Here is a 25,456-nt window from a genome sequence, read left to right as displayed (position 1 = left end):
TGTAGATTTTGTAGTTCCTCTTCTTCCTTGTCTCAGACAGGAACTTCACTGGTGGATTCAGCAGTTGTCTGTGAACCCAGGGAACCCTCTTCCCTCTCAGGAATTGTTCATAGACGCTTCAGACATGGGATGGGAGGGTGACATTTGGCTCCCTAAAGGTACAGGGGGTGTGGTCACCTCATCAGCAGAAAGAGCACATCACTGTCAAATAGATGAGAGCTCTTCTGCTGGCTCTTCAGGCCTTTCATCCTCTTTTTGTCTCCAGGATCTCTCAAGGTGTTTACAGACAATACCGCAGTGATGTGGTATGTCAATAACCAAAGTGACACACAGCTCACAACATCAGTGAGCCACCCAGCAACAGTTCCTAAGGCAAGACAATGTACCCAACACTTTAGTCATAGGTGACTGTATAGTCAGGCACACTGATGTCCCACTCACCACGCTGAACAAGGAGAAAATGAGTTGCCTGTCGGGTGCCAGGATCTGCCACATAATGCATGCACTCAAGTCACTCCACAAGTACAATACAACTCTGTCCTTGTCCATGTTGGAGTGAATGACTTGAGACGTACCTTCCTGGACTACATGAAAAGAGACATGGAAGAGATCTCGGATCATGTGGCCCAGGCAGGTATGACCCTACCTCTGAGTAGCATCCTCCCTTCGCCCAAAATGATACCACAGTATAAGGACAAAATGATTGGCTTCAACAGTTGGCTAAGCTTCTGGTGTCATTCAAAGGGGATCCAGTATCTGTCTGCCTGGGATGACATATTCGACAAACCACAATGCTTTGCCAGAGATGGTTTGCACCTGGCGCCCCTGGGATTCAGGTTACTGGCTAAAGCTCTTGCTACCCCTATAGTGCCTTTTTTAGGAAAGGTTCAAACAACAAAACCACCACTGTAACAGATACAACCATGCAAAATCTGAAGGTAATGCTACTCAATGCTTGGAGTCTAAACCTCAAAATGTACTGTCTCAAGGCACTCCTAAAAATGGAGAACACCGATATCTGTGCAGTAACGGAGACCTGGTTCAAGGCTCCAGAGAGCACCCCTGCAATACCAGGCTACAACTCGTACCACACTTTTCGGCCACCAAACCAAGACCGAAACAATAAAGGTGGAGGAGTGTCCATATTCACACCTCCAGGCTAGTTGCCCAACACAATGCATCTGAAATTCTCCAAGTGCAACTAACACTGGGTAAGATTGCAGTCCAAACTGTAGCTTGCTACAGATCCCCCCATCATGTCCCAAGATTCTCACTACACCTTTCTGAAAATATTAAGATACAACCAAACACCCTAATACTGGGTGATTTCAACTACCTTGCCATTAACTGGGAAAACTACTCGGGTACCAAACCTTTTCCCAATGGTTCTTGGAATTCATAAATCCCAACGCCCTGGATCAACTAATCCATTGTCCCACCAGGGGCTGCAGTGTCCTAGACCTGGTCATTACCAACATGGAAGATAGATGCTCCACACCAGTGGTCACCCCCTCATTGGCCAGGTCTGACCATAAGCTAATCACCCTTGACATCCGCATCCCATCCCCACCCCCCAGTAAGGAAGCCTCCATAAAAAACTTCTCCAAACCCAACTTCATGCTACTCAAGTCAGAACTGACAAACTTCATGACACCCATGCAGGTGGGAACTGAAAGTTTGACTGCTGAATCCCTACACTAAGGGACTGTATGAGCACATCCACTTGTGCATGAATCGTGCCATCCCAAATAGAACCAAGACGCTCTCCTCCAAAAAAGGAAACCAATCTGGTGATCCCCTGCCATAAACAAACTCTACAATAGAAGGAAGAAACTGTTGCAGAAAAGTGGAAAATCCCAGGATGCAAAAATCTCCCTTACCAACCTCAATAAGAAGCTAAGATCCTTCAAAAAATCCTCCAAAGCTAGTTACAAAAATAAAATTGCCAAAGATTCCAAAGACAACTACAAGGCATTCTATAGTTATGCAAAGAATCTAAATGGCAGTGCTCAGATCTGCTCTGAGCTACAACAGAATGGCATTAATTAAACTGATTCCAAGGATATTGCTAATATCCTGGCAGATCAATTTAGTGCCAACTTCATACCCCTTTCACCCCCTTAAGGGCCCATCTCAGTACCAAAAGATTGACAAATTCCGATAATCACGGCCACACAGGTAGAAACCACACACTCTCCAAAGCTAGGAATACAGCATCCATGGGACCAGATGACATCCTGGGCTGTGCACTACATGAACTACAGAGTGAACTGGCACCTCACCTTTAGGTTCGTGAAGGGCCGATCTTGTCTCCTGAACCTGATTGATTTCTCTGAATTAGTCTTCAGAGCTGTGGACAAGAGTAAGGCGGTCCACGCAGCCTATCTGGGCCTCGCCAAGGCCTTCGACACCATCCCCCACTCTGGAATCATAGATAAACTTACTAAGCTGGGCATAAATCCCTACGTCAATCGATGGGTTGCCAACTGGCTTACTGACAGAACCCAGACTGTAAAAGTAGCCGACTCCAAATCCAGCTCCAGACAAGTACGAGTACCTTAGGGTTCAGTCCTGGAACCGCTCTTCTTTGGCATGTACATCTCTGAAGTACAGGCCAACACTAAGGGACTCTGGCTAACAAAGTTCACAGATGACTGCAAACTGGGAGCCATTATTGCATCCCCAAATGATGTGGATATTCTACAAAAGGGCCTTACAGAAACATATGCTTGGTGCCAGAGCCATGATCTCAAGCTTAATGCCAAGAGATGTATAGTTATCCCCTTTGGGAAAAACAATGTACCCATGAATTACCACATAGGTGGCAGTACACTAAACACCAAAAGTGTGATGAGAGACTTAGGTGGACAGTGGTCTCATCTTCGATAACCACATCACCACAACAGTCAGGAAATCCTTCTATGTGGCACACCTCATGACTAAGGGCTTTTTATCCAGGAAAAATGGAGGTCATTGTCCCACTGTATTTATCCCTCATTAGACCCATTATAGAGTAAAACGCCCCATTTGGTATGTACCTCAGAAGAAATCTGCTACAACTGGAAAGGCCATAGAAATACCTCACTAAAAGAATCACAGGCCTAAAGCAGATGTCCTATGCTGACTGTCTAACTGTCTAAAAAAAACTCCAGCTATACTCTGTGGCATATCATCTACTCAGAAGCGATCTCTGCTTAACATACAAGGCCATGTCAAACCCTGAGCTGTTGGATATGCTCCACTTAAAGAAATCCCAATCCCTCAGAGCCACATGCTCCAGGGATCTAAACCTTATCACAATGAACAAAACATGCTGGAGGGATAGGTTCCTGACCCAGAGACTCCCCATATTCTGGAATAGACTTGCCCATACATATCAAGCAGAGCGCCTCCTTGGCCCTCTTCAAAAAGAACCTTGACGACTGGATGGGAGATTCACTCCCAATTCACTCCGGGGATCACGTCAGTCGCCCTGCTAGACAGGGGTGCAGGGAAGTAAATATTGTGGGAAGAAATATGCAGGGAATTGTTATGGCTAGGCTTGTATAGGCCCTAGGGCCGATAGCCTAGTACCAACCTATGAACAAATAGGGAGGAACAAGATCTTGTCTTCTTTGCCGGTTGGCACTTCCGGTATGGAATTTGGCTGTCAAGTATCAAGTGACTCTTCAGGCAGTTTATATCCCTTCCAGTCAGAACATTGTGGCAGGCACTCTGAGCAGGTCCTTCACACAATCCCATGAATGGATGCTTCACGGGGATGTGTTTCTAGACATTATCCATCAGTGGGGTACTCCTCAAGTGGATCCTTTTACTTCCTCTCTGAACAAACAACTTCTTCTGTTTTGTGCTAAAGTCCCAGGTCCTCTAGTGTGGAAGGTGGGCACCCTGTCATCTTCTTGGAAGGAGATGTTTATGTTTTCCCTCCCCTTCCTCTCATTATGAATGTCCTGTTCAAAATTCAACAGGATGCTCCCAAAATCTTGTTGGCGACTCCCTTTTGGCCACAACAGCACTGGTTCCTTCTATTTCTGCATCTAGCCAGGGGCAGTCATCACAAGTTACCTCATAGGGTCGATCTAATCACACCAGTCAAGGTATCTCTCATCCATCCCCACCTGTCTATGCTTCAACTGACACTGTGGCTGATGGGATTTTGATTCTTCATAGACACTTTTTTTTCTGAGGATGTGCTGTAAGAGGCCAGGAAATCCTACTTATTCAAATGGATGGTGTTTTCTATTTGATGTCTGTCTCGTAACCTAAACCCACTTACTGTGGATGTTCCTTTGCTTCTCTCTTATTTGTGTGAGTTGTTCAATGCAGGTTTGACCTATTCTTCTATTAAGGCCCAGTTATCGACTGTCTCTGCTTGTCTGCCTTTTTCTCCTATTTGAGGTGAAACAGTTTCTTGAAGGTATCCATATTAGGTCTACCAGGAAGCCTCTTCCTCTTCGATCTTAATTTTGCTTTGGAAAAGTTGACTCCAGCTCCTTTTGAGCCTGCTGCTACAGCTTTCTTGCAACATTGTTCCTGGAAGACTGTTCTTTTGTTAGCTCTTACGTCTTCCAGACGGGAGTTGCAGGCGTTTATCTGCTGTCCTTTTTTGATCTTTCATGAAGACTGGTTGTCCTTGCGCACTAACCCTTATTTTATGCCAAAAGTGGTTAATGGGCTATCACTTAATTAGTCTATTAATTTTCCTACTTTTTCCCCTTCTCCGTAATCTGTCAGTGAGAGGGTGCCTCATACTTTGCATGTGCATAGCCAACTAAGTTTTTATTTGGATAAGGCTATTAGGAAAATCTGATCAGTTATTTGTTTCTTTTCATCCTAGATCTTTGGGACTTGCTGTATCCAAGCAAACTGTTTCCTTTTTGATTTCTAAGACTAATTCCTTTTGTTACACTTTTTATGGCAAAGAGCCTTCCTTTTTCAGTTAAGGCTCATTCTACTAGAGCTGTGGCTTCTTCTGGTGCTTTTTTCAATGGCTTAGATACTAATTCTATTCTTGAAGCAGCTACCTGGACTTCTGTGCACACCTTTACCAAGCACTACAAGTTGGATGATATCTCCAGAGCTAGGGCTGGTTTTGCTAGTGCCATTCTTCATGGCTTTTTAGGGGGGGGTGGCCTGCTCCTTCTCCCTCCCAAGTTTCCTCTTGAGCTTTCACATTCTGCAGTGTGGTAAAGAATACTGCAGCAGTGAAGGTAAGGACATAGTGCAGTTGTGTAAAATCTTACCATAACGGTAGATGTCATCGCCTTCACTGCTGCAGTATTCACTCCCTCCATCCCCCTAGACCTTTATTTTTCTGGATGTACAGATTGCCCCAGTAAGAACACAAGCAACCCAAGACGTAATTGGTTCTTGAGTATGGTAGGCCTGAACTTCACCTTTATGCCCTATGCTATGCAAGGAGCGTTTGGATGAAGTTTGGCGTTCATTAAAGCAAATGTAGTCTTTGGTAGACTGGCCGGATGTCGGGCTTCCACTGCAGGGAATCCCATATGTTAAGAATACTGCAACAGTGAAGACAAGGGCATCTACAGTCATGGTAAGATTTTGCACAACAGTATTTTCTGTTTGTTTAATGGAGCACTGCTAAGTTGATTAAAACAGCCATTGCCCTGAACTTTTATGACTGTAGCAGCTACATTTTGTAACCCATCTGGCCTGCCCTATCCTAACCTAAAAGAAAAAAATATATCTCCCCCATAGCTTTCAACTCTGACTCAGTATAAGGAACATTATTCATTTTGAGTCTTCACAATTATTAATTCTTCACTTTTCCACACTGAAGACACCATTCTTTTTCACAAATATCCATGGTAAATAATACTGAATTGTATTAATTCTTCAGAATAACTTTTTTGTGGATATAAATAAATAGTTAACCGTGGTGCAAGCTTCATAGCTGAAGATGCACTTGTTTAGTAATTGTCCCACATTTTTGGAGCCGGAAGGGTGACAGCTATGCCTTCCCTGTGAGACAGCATATAAAGGAACAAACAGGTTGGTGACGAGCACTGTAGACTACAGTCTGTAGTGTAAAGCCTGACTTGGGAAATTTGTAGCACCACACTTCTTAACGGAGTGCTTCAAAATTAATTTAATATACTCACACATTTCCATCTCTAAAGTGTGGAACAAGATGTAGAACAACGTGGAACGCATAATTTTTAAGACTCAAAACGAGGAACGTTCCTCAGAATTTGGTATGGATGAGAGGCACGGAGTCTTAACACAAGCAGCCATTTATCAGTGTCATCTTTATACAAAAAAAGAACTGCGGTGTTGTCGCCTCACAGTAAGACGTTGTCCTGTTTGATTCTCAGCTAAAATCTTCTGTGTGGAGACATGCGTGAATGGGAGTACTTTCGTTGAAGATTGTGCGTCAGGGCTGGCAACCCGGCACATAAAAAAATCTACTGCCAATCATTAGCGGACCGGAGTTCCGCTCTGGCGACCCCTAACCGGGAAAAGCCGAGACACAACAACATCTTTATACAAAACTGCTATAGAATGTGTGGATTGCTTATTGAGTTGTTTTCACACCATTCATTTTCTTGATGTAAATTTAAATACGTATTAATGTTTCGCATATGTGGCTTTAAAGGACTGTTTGACCCGGCCGGCTAACAGATGTTAAATACATAACTTTAGACCGTTATGGTTTGGGTGGGTCAGTTACCAGCTGTCAGAGCGGGGTAGCACTTTCCCCTTTATTAGTGGGCAAGGTGGACATTCTTGGTACCCAGGCTGTTGACGGATAGTTCAACTGAGTTAAGCAGATATGGCAGAGGAAATGGGACTGGGAGCATGCATAAGTTTAGAAAAGATGGTGACGAGTTCCGGGACATGCACACATATAAATTTATTTTAAAAAAAAAAGTATACACGTCAGAAATCAAATTTATATTTGTCAACTTCAAAATGTGTACTTTCTGATATGTGGGTTTTGATTACCTAGGCAAAGGGTGAACTATGTTACTGTGCCATCATGTGGAAAAAACGCAGTGGAGCAGATACCCTTGGTGGAAAAGCTGGCTTTGCAAAACAAGCCTGCTGCTGTTCTTTTTATTTATTGTATCGTACGTGATAGGCAGGAACTTATTGCGGGATGCCCTACTTATGCTCTCAAACAAACTGTTTTTTTGTAATACTGTGAAAAAAGTGACCTGAAATGAAAGCGCTGTTGGTGTCTGCCCAAGTTAGCCTTTTGACACAGAGCCAAGGGATCCTCCCTAATGTTCGCAGGAGGAATCCCTTTATAACTACAATTTGTAGATCTTAAAACAGCCAGTGGAGAGGGGCAACTGGCCTTTTTGTGGTATGTGGGATGATGAGGAATCACTCGGGAACATAGGTGATCGGGTTAGGGCAGCTGGCCACTTTGAACCCTGAAGCCGCTTCCTCGTTCAGGTGTGGTTGTTTATTTCTGGTCCTTCTCATGCTAGCAGGGCTATTTCGATTCCATCACCCAATCATGTGTAACTATTTTTAGCTCCTGGACTACAATAGAACCCCTGCGCGTGCAGCCACAGTGCTACAGGGCTAATTTTAGATCAAACAATTCTGTGTGCGTCAATGGAACCCCGCGTGCGTCAGCCGCAAGACATTCCAAACTCTTGCCGTTGGCTGACGACCGGAAAGATCCCGCCCACTTCGCCATATTTGGTGAACAATTGCCCGTGTTCCTGCGTCACTGAGTGTCCCAGCCCAGGACCCTCCCCTTAAGTGACGTAGCAGAACGTTTAATAGATGTACTTGGAAACATTGGAGCTCAGTGTGTGACTAGAACTGGACTGCAACAACTTGTTTTCTTATTTTTTTTTGTGTACATTTATGATTGCATTCATCGGATTTCTTCTGAAATATTTGCTTATTTGAATACTAGATAACAGCAAGAAACTGCATTTGGGTATGTAATTACAGCACTTTTTCATTGTGTATGCATTATTCATCCTTGTAAGGTTAGAAAATAAATATGGTTGTAGTAAAGTGGCAAGGATTAGTGGATGATCACTGCCTGTGATAAGATATATTTGTACAAAGTTTTCTGTATTGCACCATATCTTTTACAGATCTGTAAGTTTGTTTAGTGATAAACTTTGAAATGTCAGTAGATAATGTGTTAATATGACTTACAAACGCTGCAAAGTTGCACATGTAGTATGAACTTATTGCAGTAGCATAAAACAGTGTGGACATTGCTCACTATAGAAACGTGAAGGGTGATCGTGCTAGAACTATGTTATAATGCATGGACCTAGCTGTAGAGTCACTGCAACATAGTGTATTTAATCTAAGTAAATAGCAGTCAAAGTAAGGAACCTGACCATAGCTTTAAGATATTAGGAAATTGCATAAATGTTGTTATTTAGAACTAAATCAGTGTCTACCTAGTTTTGGAAGATGAGATCTTACCCATTACTACTAGACTGTCATAAGACAATTGCATCCTTTTATTTTTCTTTTACAAAACATTTATATTCCTAAAGGGAACTATGTTTTGACTACTATAGTGCTTTCAGAAGTGCAACAAGTATGCTGTACAGTTGGAAACTTGTTCTTTGTTCAGGTATTCAAACAATGAAGGACTTCTCTTACGAGAGGAGCCATAAAAAAGGCAGGTCTGCTGCTTTATCTCAAGACTGACAGTAGTACTGTATTGTCTGGATAAAATCTGTTGCATTTAATTTCCTGCGATGGATGGATTTCTGACTTGGAATTGTTTCACAGCCACCTGTCAGAATCTAACTCTTTAGAGCTCCACCTCCCTTTACCGAGGCCTCTTGTGCTGAAGTGTCAATCCCAGGGGCAAACGGTATGTACACAGGGATTGCCTTTAGTGTAGCCTCTGTTAACTAGAGCCTGTCATCCACGGAAACTGGAGATGCCGCACATTGAAGTCCTGTACAGCATCATTCATTTTTTTCTGCTGATTTTATATTCATTATTAACTTGAAAGCTTCATGGATGCAGATTATATGGGCTAGAGACCAATATTGTCATATTTTGAATATTATTTAGATATTTTTGTGAGTATTTATAAATACATGTATTTTATCTGTTTTCGCTTTAGGTTGTGGATGATATATATTTATGAAAGATCGATAGTCACATTTTGAATAGTATTTAGATGTTTCTGTGAGTTTTTACATATACATTTATTTTGTTTCTGATAATTTTTGTAGCTGTTTGTTTTTAAAGTCAAAATGTACATGCTGTGCATGCATAACTTTTTCCTAAAAGTACTATTTGGAATACTTTTTTTCTTTAATTGTTGTGCAGCATTTCCCAGTACATGTGATGGCAACACCCATTCCAACAAGGGAATTAACTATAGGAGTAATACTCAATCACAGCTGCTTTTATACTTTTTTGTTTCATGTTAAACATTAAGTTGCATAATATTTTTTTCATTGCACACCTCAGTGGTCTGCTAAGAGAGTTGTCTTGTATGCCTCAGTGGTCTGCTAGGAGAGATGTCTTGTATACTGATTGTACAGTAGCACAAACAAGTTCATTTTGAGCACTCATTTCTCTTGACAGCTTCAGTACTTTGGAGGTTATCAGCAGATTACAGCTGTGATGATGCTGTATTGACCTGTATTCCCAAGAATGGAGGAGGGAGAGACAATAGGTCAGTTGTATCATGCAGCCTATGAACAGTTGCTCATACCCATCCCATCAGGGCGGTGCTTCCGGTCAGTTGCACCAGTGCTTCCCTCAGTGTCATAGAAAGATATAGAATTCTACTGACCAATAGTTCCTTTTGCTCCTTATGAGTGATTACTGACACATGTATAGGTTCCTGTTTGTGGTTCAACACTGTGTTCTTGCTGCAATTGCTAATATAATAACACCCTGCAGCTATGCCTTCATGCACATTCTGTTTCTGCCCACACAATCACAGATCACCTATACAGTGCCCCTTCTTGGTCATTCTCCATGTAAACCTTGTGTTACTGAATTACACTGATGCTTTCAAACCACTTGAAACTGATACAGTGACTAGCCAAGGAGATATAAATGAGCCTGCACTGGTACATTTGCAGCATGTTTTGCGTGGAAGTAATGTGTAGCATTCTGTAAGTGACCAAGTGGGTGGGGCTAGCACACCATAAATTCCATATAGTGAATAGCCAGAGAGGTGTAAATAAGGCTGTTCTGATGCATATGTTGCAAAATTTGGGTGGAAGTGCTGATATCCTACTGTGATAGGTCATCATGTATGACAGTATCTACCAGCATTATACAGGGTAGTACTTGATTTTAGTATCTGGGAGAATTGCATATAGACAGCTAGGGCAGATCATGCCACTAGTTATTGAAATTACAAACTCCCTTTCATATACAGAGGTGTTGGCCTATCTTCCTTCCTAGTAAATTAATTCCTTTGAGTAGTGTTATAGTGCAATTGCTGTTGAATGTACCCCTGCTGTCATGCAGAATAGGACCTGGGTGCAAGCTTCCATTGTGTGAAAGCACCAAGGCATAGTATAATGTGGGGAGAGGTCCTTCAAAAAATCCATTTTCTCTGTGAGAGAAGTCAGTACCGACAGAAAGGGGAGTCACCTTTTTTTTTTACTGCAAATGCTTATCCACAAGTAGAAAACAAAAACTCCCCGAAAATAATTTTGTACTTGTTATATGTTATGAACATTGCAAGCCAACAAATATGAGCAATTCCTATAAAAACACATTTTTCTTTAACACATAACATCTCTGTGCTTATTAGTCAAAATCCCAATACTTCATAGTATGGTGGAACATTTTTTGCTGCTGCATTATAGTATTTCAGGGTTAATACAATTGAATCACATTATTTACTTGTTTGATGTTGCAGCTGATTGCAGGTAACCTGGAAAGTATGAGTCCATACTGTGGTTGCCTCCTGCATAAATACCCCTCTACTTTGCTACTGCTGTTATTGGCATTCTTTTAGCCCTTCCTCACATGCATGAGACTTTCCCATGCTGAAATACTCTTGCTGAATCTGAACACTTTTTTTCTTTAATCACAGTCTGATTATACTTTATTTTTTTTGATGATGATGATGAATCACCACAGCCCATCAGTTCACCAGTTTGCATTGTGAAGCTGTTTCCCTATTCCCTTGCTGACCCTGACTTACCCTTGTCATGTTACTTTGCACAGCTTCAGGCCTATTAATATCTCTGTGCCAGATGTTGTGGAACTGTGCATTGCAGTTGTAAAGTCACTGTACCTGCTCGGGAGCTTTACTAGGACAGTGTCACCTTGTGTTAGCTATTGCATCCCTGCACATCAACCAACAAAAAAGTTGCAACATTTTACTAGGGCAGTTTGACCTTGTACTAGTTAGTGTACCCCTGCACACCAGCCAGTAAAAAAGTTGCAACATTTTTCTAGGACAGTGTGACTTTGTACTAGGTACTGCACCCCATGCACACCAACCGATAAAAAAGTTTTTTTCTGTTTTCTAATTGTTAGGTGTATTGGACACACTCAAGTCTTTATCAGTAAACAATGTAACAGAAAATTTCTTCACATGCTTGATCCTCAGATTTTTCTTCCAGAATGTAGAAATTCACAGTGTGAGTAAAGGTTGGTTGTGGTATTGCCTTCTCTAGCTTTTAAGTACCACATCTGTCCTTTGATGTACTTTTGTACCCTGTTTATTGTGTAGCTTTTTATAATTGGTGCAGAGAAGTTCTGCTGTTTATCCAAGTGGTAAGTTCAGTGCCTTTGTGCCTAAATAGCTATCTCAACCCATACAGCGTATGGTTTTATTTGCACCTCGTTATTCTGTTCTGGCCTTGTACATAAACCTTAGACCTTGTTCTAGGCTGACATGTTTAATCAGGTCCACATTTGAGACTCTAGTGTGCTCTTTGGCAACTATTACAAGCAGGAGCTGTTTTGTATACATATTACACATGCTGTGTTCAAACCTTTCTCACATTTAAGACAATTAGTGTAGTTAGTTAGGCAGCTCTTAGCAGTAAAGGCCTTTTGTATACAAGTGCATACATAATTCAGTCTATCGCTGACAATGCTGGGGAGTAACTGTGTAGAGGATAAACTGAAAAAAATGTGTGCCTGTGTTCTAAAGGGGGCACATAAACTGGCCTGTTGATTTTTTTGTAATGATTGTATGTAAAAACAATGGGAAGTTAAAAGTAGGAGATGAAGAACCATTTTTTCTGTTTGCATCAGTGATAAGTATGGTGCATGCTGACAGCACTGCTGAATAGTGATTCTCAGGTCATGATGTTTACATCAGAGTTAAAGGACCCACATTGTTTTGCAAGGGAGTTCACTGCTTTGAGACATTGTCTCTTTCTGAATAGGGTGAATGGCAGTGAAATATGAGCAGAGCATTTTCTTCTGTAATCCTACAAACTGATTAGCTCACAGCCGGTGTAGGGTCTTAGCAGGCTGTCCCGCTCCTGTCCTGCACTAAGTGTACTGACAGCTGAGAACATATCAAGTGTAGTTCAGTACTTGGGTTGCAGTGACTGAGCAGGTGAAGCTTTGCAGGTGTTGACAGCTACATTTACTAGGGTTTCACTGCATGTGTATATATAGCACAGGAGTTGTACTCGTCTGTTACAAAGTGCAGTCTCATGCCTGTGGACAGGAAAAGCAGGGTGTAACTTATTTTTGTGCTCCAATGCTGCATTCCAGAAGGGTCAGAGGAAGGACTTGACACATTTGTCTACTGTAGTGCATTTACCTCCTACCATATCCAGTTTTGTGCATAATTTAAAGCATTTATTTACTGTAGTGCATTTACCTCCTACCATATACAGTTTTGTGCATAATTTAAAGCATTTATTTACTGTACTGCATTTATCTGTTACCATCAAAACTTGTTCCTAGCTTCTCCATTCTGAATTGAGGCTATCTTATATCCTTTTTTTTGCAATTCTTCCGAGTATACACAAATGTCCTTATTAGAACTTCCAGGCACCACCCCTTCCTCCATTACATGGTCTGATGCATTTAGTTGTGCTGAGGGAAGTATTATATCAGAAAGAAGTGGGAGAACTGCTCATCTTGACATTCTGTTAATGCTAATACTCATTCAGTGTGAGATAGGAGTCTAAGATGGTTTATTGAGAAGCTTGTTCAGAGTGTTACAGAGTGTAAATAATGCATGCAGAATTCAAGCCCAGAGCTGCAATGTTGAATTTTAAATTGCCATGTTGTATTGCACACTCCATTGCAGGTTCCATGATGGGTGTGGACCCAAATCATTCTGAGACCATAACAGTACAATGTTTTCACTGGTTCTTTTTAAACCATGAGCTGTTGAACTATTCTCATGATTTTTTCCCTTTCTTTTAGAAATGCCCTGTGTTCAGACTCAGTATGGGAATTTACCGCAGAGTGGAAGCCCCCATGAAAGCTACCAGTCAGAATTCCTGACTTCAGACTTTGGCAAATTCACCATGGACCTCGCCAGTGCAGAGGTTTCAGCTACCACATCTTTACCAAGCTTTAGCACTTTCATGGACAGTTACACTGGTGAATTTGATGCATATATGTATCAGATTCCACCTTCGGGTCACCAGGGCCCATTGAAACTTGAGGACTTGCAAGTGTATGGCTGTTACGCTGGTTCTTTCACTAGCCAGTTGGATGAAACAGTGTCATCTTGCGGCTCTGATTATTATGGCAGTCCATGCTCCATTCCGTCACCATCAACTCCAGGTTTTCAGACGCAGCAGGTGACATCATGGCAGAACTCTTATAGTACTTACTCTCCATCGCCATCCTACAGCAGCTTGAATTCCTGGCCAAAGGAACAGAAAAACACCATTCCAGAAACTTCTTATTTTTCATTTAACCCATCAGCTGTTAGCCCCACAGTTTCGAACAATCCATTACACATGCATTCACCCATACACGGACTTGATCATCATCTAGTGGACAGTGAGGTGTTTGGATTCACTCAGCGATCTCAAGGAACTTTTTCAGCCTTGCCTGTTGACCAGTGTTCTCCATTGTTGGATAGCCCAGTTCTGATGGACAGTTCAGTGTCTTCTGCAAAATCCCGTAGTCCTGGCTCAAATGAAGGCCACTGTGCAGTGTGTGGAGATAATGCTTCATGCCAACATTATGGTGTTCGAACCTGTGAGGGATGCAAAGGTTTCTTCAAGGTCTGTAAAAAGAAATATCTTCTCTAAGACTCTGTTGTTTCATTAAATATTGTGCACTAATGAATTACTGATATTTTTGTCTGATCGTTTATAGTTAATGCAACTTTGGCTACCCCCCATACTGACATAGCACCAGAATTGACATTTGCACTGTTAGTGTTTCTAAAAACATGCAGTCTAGTGAGAGCCATTAATTTGAGTTTTGGCTAACTTTTTAGAAAACACCACCATAGAGTGGGTGGTTTCATCTAAACTTCCAAAACTGTCCCTATATTCAGCTGATAGTAATTTATGGCTGTACTGATTGTACAGTTGGTCACAAAGTACACGCATCCTTTAAGCACATGACTTCTGTGAGCTAGGGGATGCACACTGTTCACTCTTGGAAGATGCAGCTCTGTAAGGCTGGGATGGGTAACTAACCCTCCATAGGATGGTGTTGAGTAGAGCTGCTGTTATACGAAAAAGCAAAGTAAACATTTAAACTGAGTGATGACTCCAAACCCAGCCCTGTGGCATAGAGGGCCACACCAAGTGACCTTTGTTTGACTACTGACATGGGTGCTGGATGGACTGGGCAGGGAGAATGGGAGTGAGTGGGTGATGCCAGGTCACCTGTCCTTTGGGAGAGTGGCAGCTCTGCCTGATGCATTTGTGACAGCTGCAGGAGTGCACTTGTCACCAGTACAGGTGCAGGAGTGTAGCTGACTTGCCTGCAGCAAGGAGAGTAACATACTCAAGCCGCAAGTGTCAGGCCCCTTGACCAGGAAATTTGATGTGTGTAGTAGCATGCAAGCTACCTGGCAAAGAGGGAGAGGACAGTTTGTAAAATCTGCAGAATGGCCTGCTCCCTAGTACCCAACTCTTGCCTTTAGATTGGGAACAAATGGACTAGTAATGGGCCAGAATGTTTTCAGTAGAACAAGTGAAACCTGTCTCTCACACCATTGGAGGAACAGTTGAGCCGATTCAGTGCAGAAAGGGGGAGCTATTGGGCCTAAGGTTTGGACTGCCAAAAAGTTGAGTGACCATTCCAGTGAGTTAAAAACTGTCTCCATTTTGAATTTAGTGGATCTTTGCGTAAGAAGTGGGTGGGAGGGTGGCCTAATGGTTAAAGTGTTTGCGTTACAAACACAAGGTGCAGGGTTTGAGTCTCACGAGGGATAATTGGCTAGGCTTACAATGGCTCGCAAGGGCAGTTAGCCTAGTACTAACCTATGAACCTATGAACCTATATGTAAAAGATCCCACTTTATTACTTTTGTGGTATCATTTCAGAATATTTTCCCACTCCATATAACAGGTACAGCATTGGGCTTCATTTCTAGTTCACATTTCAGACAGTTTGTCTAAAACACTTTCCCATCCCATGGGAGAGGTCTTGTTTCAAAGACAGGTTTTCACTTTGAGGTTAATAGAGGGTCAGAATGTTGTCCTGCTCCATGGGGTATTTTGTGTCTCAAGATGTTATCCAATACAGTGGCAGATGGGCATAGTGTCAAAATGCTATCCTAACCCTGGGGACAGTAAGTGCAGTAAAGTGCTATCTTATCTACAGGGTACCCTGCCTGTGTTGAAATGATACCTGCTGTACCACTGTACCCTTTTAAGTTTTACATACCTGATATTTATGCATGATTTGTTGTCCCTTTGTATGTAGACACACATACGCACACTCACAGTGTACAGTAAACATTTCTGTGTGTGTGTATATGTGTATATATATATATATATATATATATATATATATATATATATATATATATATGTATATGTGTGTGTATATAGATATATATATGTGTGTGTGTATGTATATGTATGTGTGTATATATATATATATATATATATATATATATATATATATATATATATATATGTATATGTATACACACATTCAAAGTATGTAATAAACACTTCACACTTACTGTATGCATTCCATGTCCAATAAATGCTTCCTTTGACCAGTTCTGCTATTTTGTAAAGGAAAAGCATGTTTTAAGTTTTATTCAAATGAATAGAGTTGTAATGTTGTATGGCAGGGATGAAGAATTTCAGAGCGCTTCATTAATAAGTACAAAGTGTTTTAATCTCGCATATTCTACATCATCATATAGTGAGCTTGAATGAAAAGTGCTGGCGTTGTAAAGATGTTAGTATGTTTTAAATGATATTGCATCAGTAGTGTGGTAAATGTTAAGCCAAAATAGCTAAGAGTACAGTCCCAGGCATAAAGCCACCATTTTGCTTTTACCAAGAAAGAAGTATTCTATGTAACACAGGTAGCATTTTACGCAAGAATTCATATGAATGTTCAAATTGTCTTATGCAGCGTACAGTACAGAAAAATGCCAAATACGTCTGCTTAGCAAATAAAGACTGTCCAGTGGATAAGCGACGGAGAAATCGTTGCCAGTTTTGTCGATTCCAGAAGTGTTTAGCAGTTGGCATGGTCAAAGAAGGTATGAGGAGTATATCTTTTTATACTAAAAACAAATTACTTTGTACTAATTGATGTTTTTGCAGTTTATTTTTCCCTACTGCCTTAGAAACTCACATGCAGCCTTTTGTTCAGGCCTACCTAGTTTAAGCGCAAGACCTTTGCCCATCCTGCTGCTCAACTCTTGCCCAGTCACCTCAGCTTGCAGAAAAGTGCTCCTTGCACTAGATTATAGAGCATTGCCCATTGTTATGAAGTTTCTTCTGCAGTCTGGGTTGGCGATGTGTCCAGACTCTGTTTTACAGTGACAGGGGATCGTCATGGGAGTAGGTTTATTACATGAGAGTTAAAATGACAAACATGCAAGTCTGCTAAAAAAATGACTATAGGAAAATGATCAACATAATTTTACCATGGGGGTGCTATGCCTGTATACAGTGGTCTGTGCCTTCTACACACCCCTGCTTTATTTAATCTCCAGTAAAGTTACTGTTCCTTAAGGGGCAAGGAGAAACGTCTTTAGAATTGCATCCATCTGCTGTGTTTATTTGGCTGACATTCCAGTTTCTTTCATCCAAGCTACGTATTCCAGCTACCACCTACCAATCTGAGAGTTTTGCCATTAATCGTCTGTTTTTTTTTTTTTTTTATGCTGGGTACATGCACATCTCTGTCTAATTTTCTTGACTGTTTAGATTTTTTTTGTTGTATGTATTTTGTCTATCTCTCCAGTGGACTCACTACTGGAACAGTGATATTCTTTCCCCTTTTCCCTGAGGAGAGGAGAGGAGTTTATCTTTGGTTGCTCGATCCTTTGCATCCTCCCCAGATATCTGTATGCTTAATTTTTGTCTAAACTGGAGTTGCTGGATCTGCATTCTTATGTACTGCTGCTTCTACAAAACATCCCCTTTCCAAAATGCACCAGTTTATAATACCAAAGGAGTTGAATGGTTGGGTAGTAATGATTTACCTGGCATGCAGCACTACTCCCCAAAATGAGTTATAGGCCATTACAAGCAGAATTACATTAAAGGAAGGGTTCTAGGCATACTGTAGTACATAAGGTAAAACCTACAAGTCTGCAGCATGCTGTGGGCCATTAAGTGTGCAGCATGATGCAGTCCATTAAAGAAGGGACAGTAACATGGCCTGCAGCAGGGTATCTGAGAAAGTCGTCATACTATTAGTGTTACAGAGATTGCAGGTTTGTAGCAGGGTATCTGAGTAAGTCCTCAGGCTTTCAGGATTACAGGTTTATAGTCTGCAAATGTTTCACACCAGGAAGAAAAGGCTGTGCCACATATTGTGTACTCCATGTTGTCCTTGGATTACACAGCAAGTAGCTGCTAGTGGGATATTTTGTTTCTAAAAGTACTTCAGATTAGAACAATCTAGAGTCTTGTGGTCCCTCTAGCTTGCTGATCTGTAATTAGAAAAATGCTAATTTCTTTGTGATGTTCCAAGTTAGTCTTACAGTGATTTCCATGTGTAATGCAATGACTTGCCTGAAACAGACATGTCTTTATTTTTTTCTGAAACTGAAATAAGACTGTGTTTTTATTTAGTGGGAATAATGGTAGTGGGAAGTAAAACTAAACTGGCGTAATGTGTGTTGAGTGTTCAAACTGGCGTAATGTGTGTTGTGTTCAAACTGGCGTAATGTGTGTTGAGTGTTCATATTGCTGTGCTAATTGGATTCCATTTGTCTTATGGTTACCGTTTAACTGTTTTTTTATTCCATTTTAGTTGTGCGAACAGACAGTCTGAAGGGTCGCCGTGGACGTCTTCCTTCAAAACCTAAAACTGTCCAAGACAGCACTTGTCCAACTTCTCCTGCCACTCTCATCAACTGCCTTGTGCGAGCTCACATAGACTCCATGCCCAGTTCAGCTAAGCTAGATTATTCCAAGGTAAGTGAATTTGAGGAATGTCATGGTGTAGAAAAGATGATACTTGATGTAGTTTAATGCACAATCACATGGAGAAGGTTACTGTAATACATCTAGCTTGGGACTGGTTTTGGGTTCAGGCATGATGTGTGCGTTTTTTGTTCTATACGTTTTTTTTTTTTTGCCTCCCCTTGTTGTTGACCATCAGCCTTCCTCCTCAAAGTTGGACCTGTTCTTTCTTTGTCAGTGACATTGTGGCCATTATTGTGGACATAATCCAACTGGAAGAGAGATGTAATTTACACAGGCATGATGGCAGCTTCTCTCTGGCCATCTGCAGAGCATCAGTCTTTCTTTGCAGCCTATTGCCCACTGACTGGTTCATTATTCCCATGCCACAGACTGCCCCAACCAGCAAACTAAAGACCCACAGGAAAGGTCCATTATCCCCACTGGACCTCCAGTGAAGCCGTAAAGTCCATTGAATTGCTTCTATGCCATTACAACTTCCCTTATCTATCCATGAGCCTCAGTGAAGTCCTCACAGCCAAGCATTTTTTTTTTTAGTAAGCCTGAAGCCCCCTCCAACATGGTTAATATGAACACTCATGCCACAGAGAGGGCCTTCAGTGCTTCTGCTTGTGCGTGCATGTTCCCACATACCTGAAGGAAGACCTGCTTTCACTGACTGGAGAGTGCCAAGCCCACATCCCCCATTTCCAGTTCATAGCTGCATCTTTGTCACCCACCAGCCTCTATTTCCTAGTGGCAGACAGTCAACCAGATCAACCCTCCCCTGCAAAAATGGATGAGCTGGCATTAGCTGTTCATTCCCATACTCCTCTTCCGGCTCTGTGCAGTCTGCACGTCCTCCCTGTGTTTGTGTGGATTTGCTTCAAGTGCTCAGGTTTCCCCCCACATTCCAAAGACCTGCAGTAAGTGGATTGGACACCCTAAATTGCCTATAGATGTGTGTGTGTGTGTCATGTGGAAGAACTACCAAGGCAGGGCTAGCCACCCTGCAGTGTAAATCTTGGCTCTAGATAATTATCAGTGTTGAAGTGACACCCTGACCCCATGTGCAAAAATGAGGAAAAGGGGGTTGTGGATGGGAGCTGGGGCCTTTCTCAGCACTGTGGGTACAAAGCATTGAAGCTAATCCTGAAGGTGACATCAACCCATCACAGGACACAGAACAGACACACACACTTGCAGGAAATTTGAAGGATCACCAGCTCACCTATGGCAATCACTCCAGCCAATAATTGAACTGGAAAACATAATAAGGTGCCAGTGCTAACCACTATGTCACTGGGATACTCGTATACCTGGAAATTGGCAATATTTTGAGTGATGTAAGAATTTAATCCATTTTATAGGCTGTGGCTGTAATAACTATGAATCCTAAACACCAGTAGTTGTGTAACAGCCTTGTCTGTGATAGACTTACAGTGGTATGTCTTGTGATACATGTTATAGTAGGAGACTGATTAAGTATCAAAGCAAACTGATGAAAAGGCTGGGGACTAGTAATGGGATAGCCACTGCGACAAAATATTTTTGTTGAAAGAACTATTTTTTTTTAAGTTGTACATTCCTGATTTTTCTTAACCTTAGTCTGTAGATTACCTAGCTGAGTAATAATTTTGTTTACCTTTTTAGTTTCAAGAATCTGTTCCTTACCGGCCACAGAAGGAAGACTCCAGTGATGTCCAGCAGTTTTATACTTTGTTAACAAGTGCCATGGAAGTGATTCGTAAATGGACTAAAAACATCCCAGGATTTACGGAACTTCCTAAGGAAGATCAGGATATGCTCCTGGAATCTGCCTTTCTAGAGCTGTTTATTCTCCGACTTGCTTACAGGTAATATTTTTCTTTGGATACTGATTTCTTATTAAGTGCTTTGAGAGCTTGATATGTAAAACAGAATCAAACAGAAATGTAATCAGTCAGCTTAGCTAGATCAATAAACATTGCTTCCACAAACCTGATAATGGATAGATTCGGTCTGCATAACTGTCTGTGCAGCTCACAGTTTTGTTGGAGCTGCGTATGAGCAGCCATGCTGTTTTTGCACCTATCGAAGCATAGCTGTACATAACCACGTGTCTCCAGAGACACAGCATGGCAGTACCCACTGTTATGTACATTGAAACTGTCACAGGGTTTATTTCCCCAGCCACACTGTTTGCATACTAACCCTGATGCTGTATTTACCCTAAGTGTTTCTGTAAGCATGCCATATCTGTGCTGTCCACCTTTGTAATGCTTCATGTATTTAATCATCACACCTGTGTGTCAATAGACATTCCAATATAGGAGATCTCTTTTGACAAAGCTGCATGTAATCAGCCTCCTGGGCTTTCAAGGAGGCATTACTGCACCTAGTCTAATGCTTTGACTAACCTTTTGGTGCAACATGGCAGTAGGGAGTGTTTATTAGCTTGAATTCCCAGGTAGAGAGTTGTGAACAAAGTGTGTGGGATACAGTTTAGATGGTTTTATCAGATTCTTTTTAACCAGACTGCAGTTCAGAAATGGAAAGGTGGGGAAGATGTAAAGTTAACACAGTCTTATATGTTAATACTAAAAGGATGGCAGCCTTTTTCACCACAGGCTACCTTTTTAAAATCCGTCGACCCATAATTAATATTCTTGCCTATGAAATATGCAGACTCAAGTTAACTGTTCTACTTCAGGCTGTATCCTGTTGCAGCTGAAATTTCACATCTTCTGTGTATTTTTTAATAGTGTAGAAATGATCATACACACTGTCAAGTAGCTGTCTGGGTCGGGGATTCCTCTGATATTTCCATGGTTCAGTAGCAAAGATATCCACTTCATAGTAAAATCACCCTTTGAAGTTATTATGACAATAGAGAGAGAGAGATTGCATGCAGTTGGCCAACATTTATTGATTTTAAGTACAGAAGATGTACTACTCAGTGTGGTCACCATTGATGTAATGCTGTTATTTAAGTGGTCTTTTTGCTGCAGTTAAAGAAGATTCAGCACTTAAGAGGAGAATGTTTGACCCATTGTGCATACTGTTCTAGATTGATAGACCAATGTCAGATTGCATTTTCTTTGTGTTTTACCAGCGTTGTATGTATTGCATCTTACAAGTTAAAACATCCCCATAATAATCAGAATGCAACTCTTTGTTGATCACGGTTTGTTTCTTTCTTTGCTTATAGATCTATTCCTGAAGAAGACAAGCTGATCTTTTGCAATGGGCTTGTTCTCCACCGTTTACAGTGTTTTGGAGGCTTTGGGGAGTGGATTGACTCTATTGTCCAGTTTTCACAGAATCTCCATCGCATGAATATTGATGTCCCTTCTTTTGCCTGTCTTGCTGCTTTGGTCGTTGTGACAGGTATGTTTTTCACTGGGTTTTCCAGAGAAGGTGGCAGTAAATGGTTCAGTCGTGAACTGGTTATGTATTAACCCTGCTGCTGGCCTACTAACTGGTGTGGTTAAGACTAAGACATGCATGTGGACATAAGTTGTTTTCTAGAAATAATGCTCCAGCCTTTTTATATTAAATATATAATTCATTTCAGATTCTAGGTATGCGAGTGCTTCACTTTAGTGTGTGTGTGTGTGTGTGTGTGTGTGTGTGTGTGCGCTTGTGTGTGTGTTTGTGTAGTGCATTATGCATAGATCTTGTGAGCTACACTTTATTGTGACTGTTCAAGTGAAACATGGGATTCAAATTTCTAATTACCAGTATTTTGACTTGTCGCTATAAAATCCGAATCCATATGGAGATCAACATTTTTCACATTTTCAGTGCAGAATGATAAAACTGCTTGTAACGGGAAGCCCTAGATTCATGATTTTATACAAAGAGCAACAAGGAAGGCTGTTTATAGAAAGGCAACAGCAGCAAAAAAGGATGTTTACATCATACCAGTTATAAAAATAGCTATATTTTAAGCCCCACCTGTAATTTTTGTTTGCATTTGTTGTCCAATTCTTGAAGCCTACCTTCTCCTGTTGCCCTTGTTCTTATTGCCCCTGAATGAAAACCTCCAAAGTTACCTTTGTTAGCAGAGGAATCCAGGTTAACTGACCGGTCAGGAATGCATTTGGTAATTGTCTGGTGGCTGACTTCGTGGAAATCTATACGGTGTACCTTTAGTATGCATTTGGTCACCGGTATATAGAGCAGAGAGGAAGTATTGCCCCACCACTACTCTATTTTTGTTATAACACTGATACAGTATCATATCCTGCCCCAGATGCATTTCAGGTGGGGTTTGTATTCTGGACACAAGTGGATCTCAGATGATATTGGGCAGCTGCCATACCAGCCCCACTGAGTACCTGATCCTTCTGTTCGGACCAGCCTGCATTGCTATAACTAGAAGAGTAATAGTCTCCTGCACAGTTTTTCTGGTGTCTTGTTTTTTTTGTTGTTTTATTGTTTTTTATTTTTAATCAAGCAGCCTGTCACTTGTAAGTTTTGCCACCCAAGAATGCTGAGGTACATGAAAAGGAATGGCACTCAGTTTTTGGTACTGTGCTGTGATCGGCACTCAGATTTTGGCACCAATGTGTGTTTTGTAAACTGCTACAATTCAACAGACCGGTGATGACAGAAACAGAAAGGAATGCTAGGTCTGTTTGCTATTCTGGCCTTTCTTGCTCTTCTGTAAGCTGTGCTACAAGGTTCACTGTTGTGACCAAGCCAACTCATTGTCCCGTGGCGCTGCATGCAAAGCTGTGGCAACGTTAGGCCTTACTATTTAATCTGTGAGGGGCACCAAATAGTGAGCTGAGTGAAGACAGTCACCCTGCTGTAACAATTGCTTATTGGGTCCTTAATAGCTCAGAACTTCACATTTTCAGGATCAAGTACATGTTTTCTGTTAACACAGTATGAAAGACAGGTGTGCAGGCCACTTCGTTTCAAAACCTGCAATTAACACATTGGCCCAAACTTAACTTATGCAATTACTGCAATGGGATATTATTTGACATTGGTTGCCAGATTTTTTTTTTTTTGGCAAATATTGTATCTGAGTCTGCACTGACAGAAGTAGATACAGTGAAAAATATTTTAACAGCTTTCTGGAGAGTTGTTGAAAATTTGTCAAAGTTGTGTCAAGAATTTGTAAGTTGTTTAACTAGTTCAGAAAAGCTACCAAGGAGCATTGATATTATTTGAAGGTGCCGTGTTCATTTTAATATGCAAAATACAGTTAATTGTAGCAATGTACAGCTGATCTAGTTAGTGACCTTTTGCTATTTCTTTGTAACACTTTTTTGTGTAAAATCATTCTGATAACATGCTTATTTCTTTTATTTTTCATTTTAGAACGACATGGCTTAAAGGAGCCAAAAAAAGTAGAAGAACTCCAAAACCGCATTGTTGCGTGCCTTAAAGATCATGTGACTTCAGTTACGACTGAACAAAACCAACCCAACTGCCTTTCCAAGTTCTTGGGGAAACTGCCAGAACTCCGTACTCTATGCACTCAAGGACGTCAGAGGATCTTTTATCTGAAGTTGGAGGATCTTGTCCCACCTCCTCCAATTGTGGACAAAATATTTATGGACACTTTGCCTTTTTGAAAATGGTGTTGTTTTCACAGTGAAGAAATCTTCTGCATCTCAGTATTCACTACCCGTTAGTCTCCTTGAGATGAGAGCGGTGGCAGCTATGAGTGCTCCGTGGCTTTTCTGTGGAAAGTGCTGGAGACTGCTTGGAACACGAACTGTTGCTCTGTACGGTTATGGCACTTGCATCACCTGTGGGACATGAGTCCTGAACAAGAGGGCACAGTAACTGAGGAAACTAATTGACTGAAAGGTTTTAAACAAGTGGAGGCATTTCAGGTGGACTCTTGTCTACCCTTAAGACACTACCACATGTGGTGCTCAAGAATGCACTGCATTCACATAGGACACGTCACATCAGTGTTTTGGTGTTACTCTTAACCAAGTTGTTCTTTATATTTATTTCAAAATCTTTGCTCTTTAGAGACCTACTCAGGCTGATATCTCATTTGTAGAGATGACCTGTTTATCAGCGTGGATGCCAATGTTGTGGCTACTGGTTCTTTGTTGTAACCAAGGTCCGTGCCCCTTGTAATAGAGCTTGGCACTGTACTTAACAGAAAATCTCCTAAAACAGTATGCACCCCTCCCTGAATATAAAAGCATATATAGCATTTCTTTGACACAAGGGCTCAGATGATGAAATGGGTTAAGCAGAAATTAGACAAGAGAAAGACTTTCAATGAACTTTCAGAGACTGGCTGATTGCCACTTACACAGGTATGGAAAGGTTTTTTTTTTAAGTTGTGCAATGACCCTAAATGTATCTAGAGTTCTGAGACTTTGAAAATATGATACAAATATTACTAAGGTATGTGTTTTGACTGGGACGGTCTTGTCACAGTACGTATCCATTACAAATCGGTACAAAATGTTTTGCCTGTACACGTGCTAATGCTGTTTCTGACCTTTGCATTTTGTATATATGTAACTTTTGAAAGACTTTGACATTTATATTTGTGTATAATTTTTGCTGGTTTTATGGTATGTGACTTTCATCCTTTTGAGTAAGATATTTAATATATTGAATAAAAATGAAAATTGTGTTTGTATTTGGAGTTATCTGTTTTTTTAAGTGAAAGACTGAACACAAATTTGATAAAAAAGCCTTTTATTGTAGTGCTTCTTTTCCTGGTTTTATGCAGGATCCTTTTTCTCCCCATGTTGTCTCGGTATAGTGTTTATCCATGCAGACTGCATGTCCTGACTGTGTGCAGCCTTTATCTATGTAACTGCAGAGTGCTGCCCAGCCTGGACTTTTGTGTATAATTGAAGAGTCTAGCACGGCTGTCTGTCAGGACTGTGTGACTTGTATTTGCGAGTCCCTGAACTGCGAATAATAAAATGAATTTGGCATTGAACCACTGTGAAGCTTGAAACTCACTCTAATGCATTTTAAAACAT

General features: G+C 41.2%; 1 protein-coding gene across 3 annotated transcripts in view; it reads left to right on the top strand.

Moving 5' to 3' along the window:
- The window catches only part of LOC122811757 (nuclear receptor subfamily 4 group A member 1-like), a 62,747-nt gene extending 37,643 nt beyond the window's left edge, over positions 1–25,104 (top strand). For 2 of the 3 annotated variants that reach the window (XM_044083811.1, XM_044083810.1), the window contains exons 2-7: positions 13,342–14,156; positions 16,486–16,615; positions 18,343–18,506; positions 20,148–20,350; positions 21,685–21,863; positions 23,811–25,104. In XM_044083811.1, coding sequence (XP_043939746.1) covers positions 13,344–14,156; positions 16,486–16,615; positions 18,343–18,506; positions 20,148–20,350; positions 21,685–21,863; positions 23,811–24,067 — 1,746 coding nt within the window. In that variant the 5' untranslated portion in view covers positions 13,342–13,343 and the 3' untranslated portion in view covers positions 24,068–25,104. Of the gene's footprint in view, positions 1–7,779; positions 7,925–13,341; positions 14,157–16,485; positions 16,616–18,342; positions 18,507–20,147; positions 20,351–21,684; positions 21,864–23,810 lie in introns of those variants that run through there. The other variant, XM_044083809.1, reaches the window with a different exon arrangement.
- Positions 25,105–25,456: the final 352 nt, after the last annotated feature.

This window comes from Protopterus annectens, chromosome 9.part0 (assembly GCF_019279795.1).
Source record: "Protopterus annectens isolate FY-2018-M chromosome 9.part0, PAN1.0, whole genome shotgun sequence".
Lineage (NCBI taxonomy): Eukaryota > Metazoa > Chordata > Ceratodontiformes > Protopteridae > Protopterus > Protopterus annectens.
The sequence above is the reverse complement of the archived record's forward strand: the minus strand, read 5'-3'. Positions and strand labels throughout refer to the sequence as shown.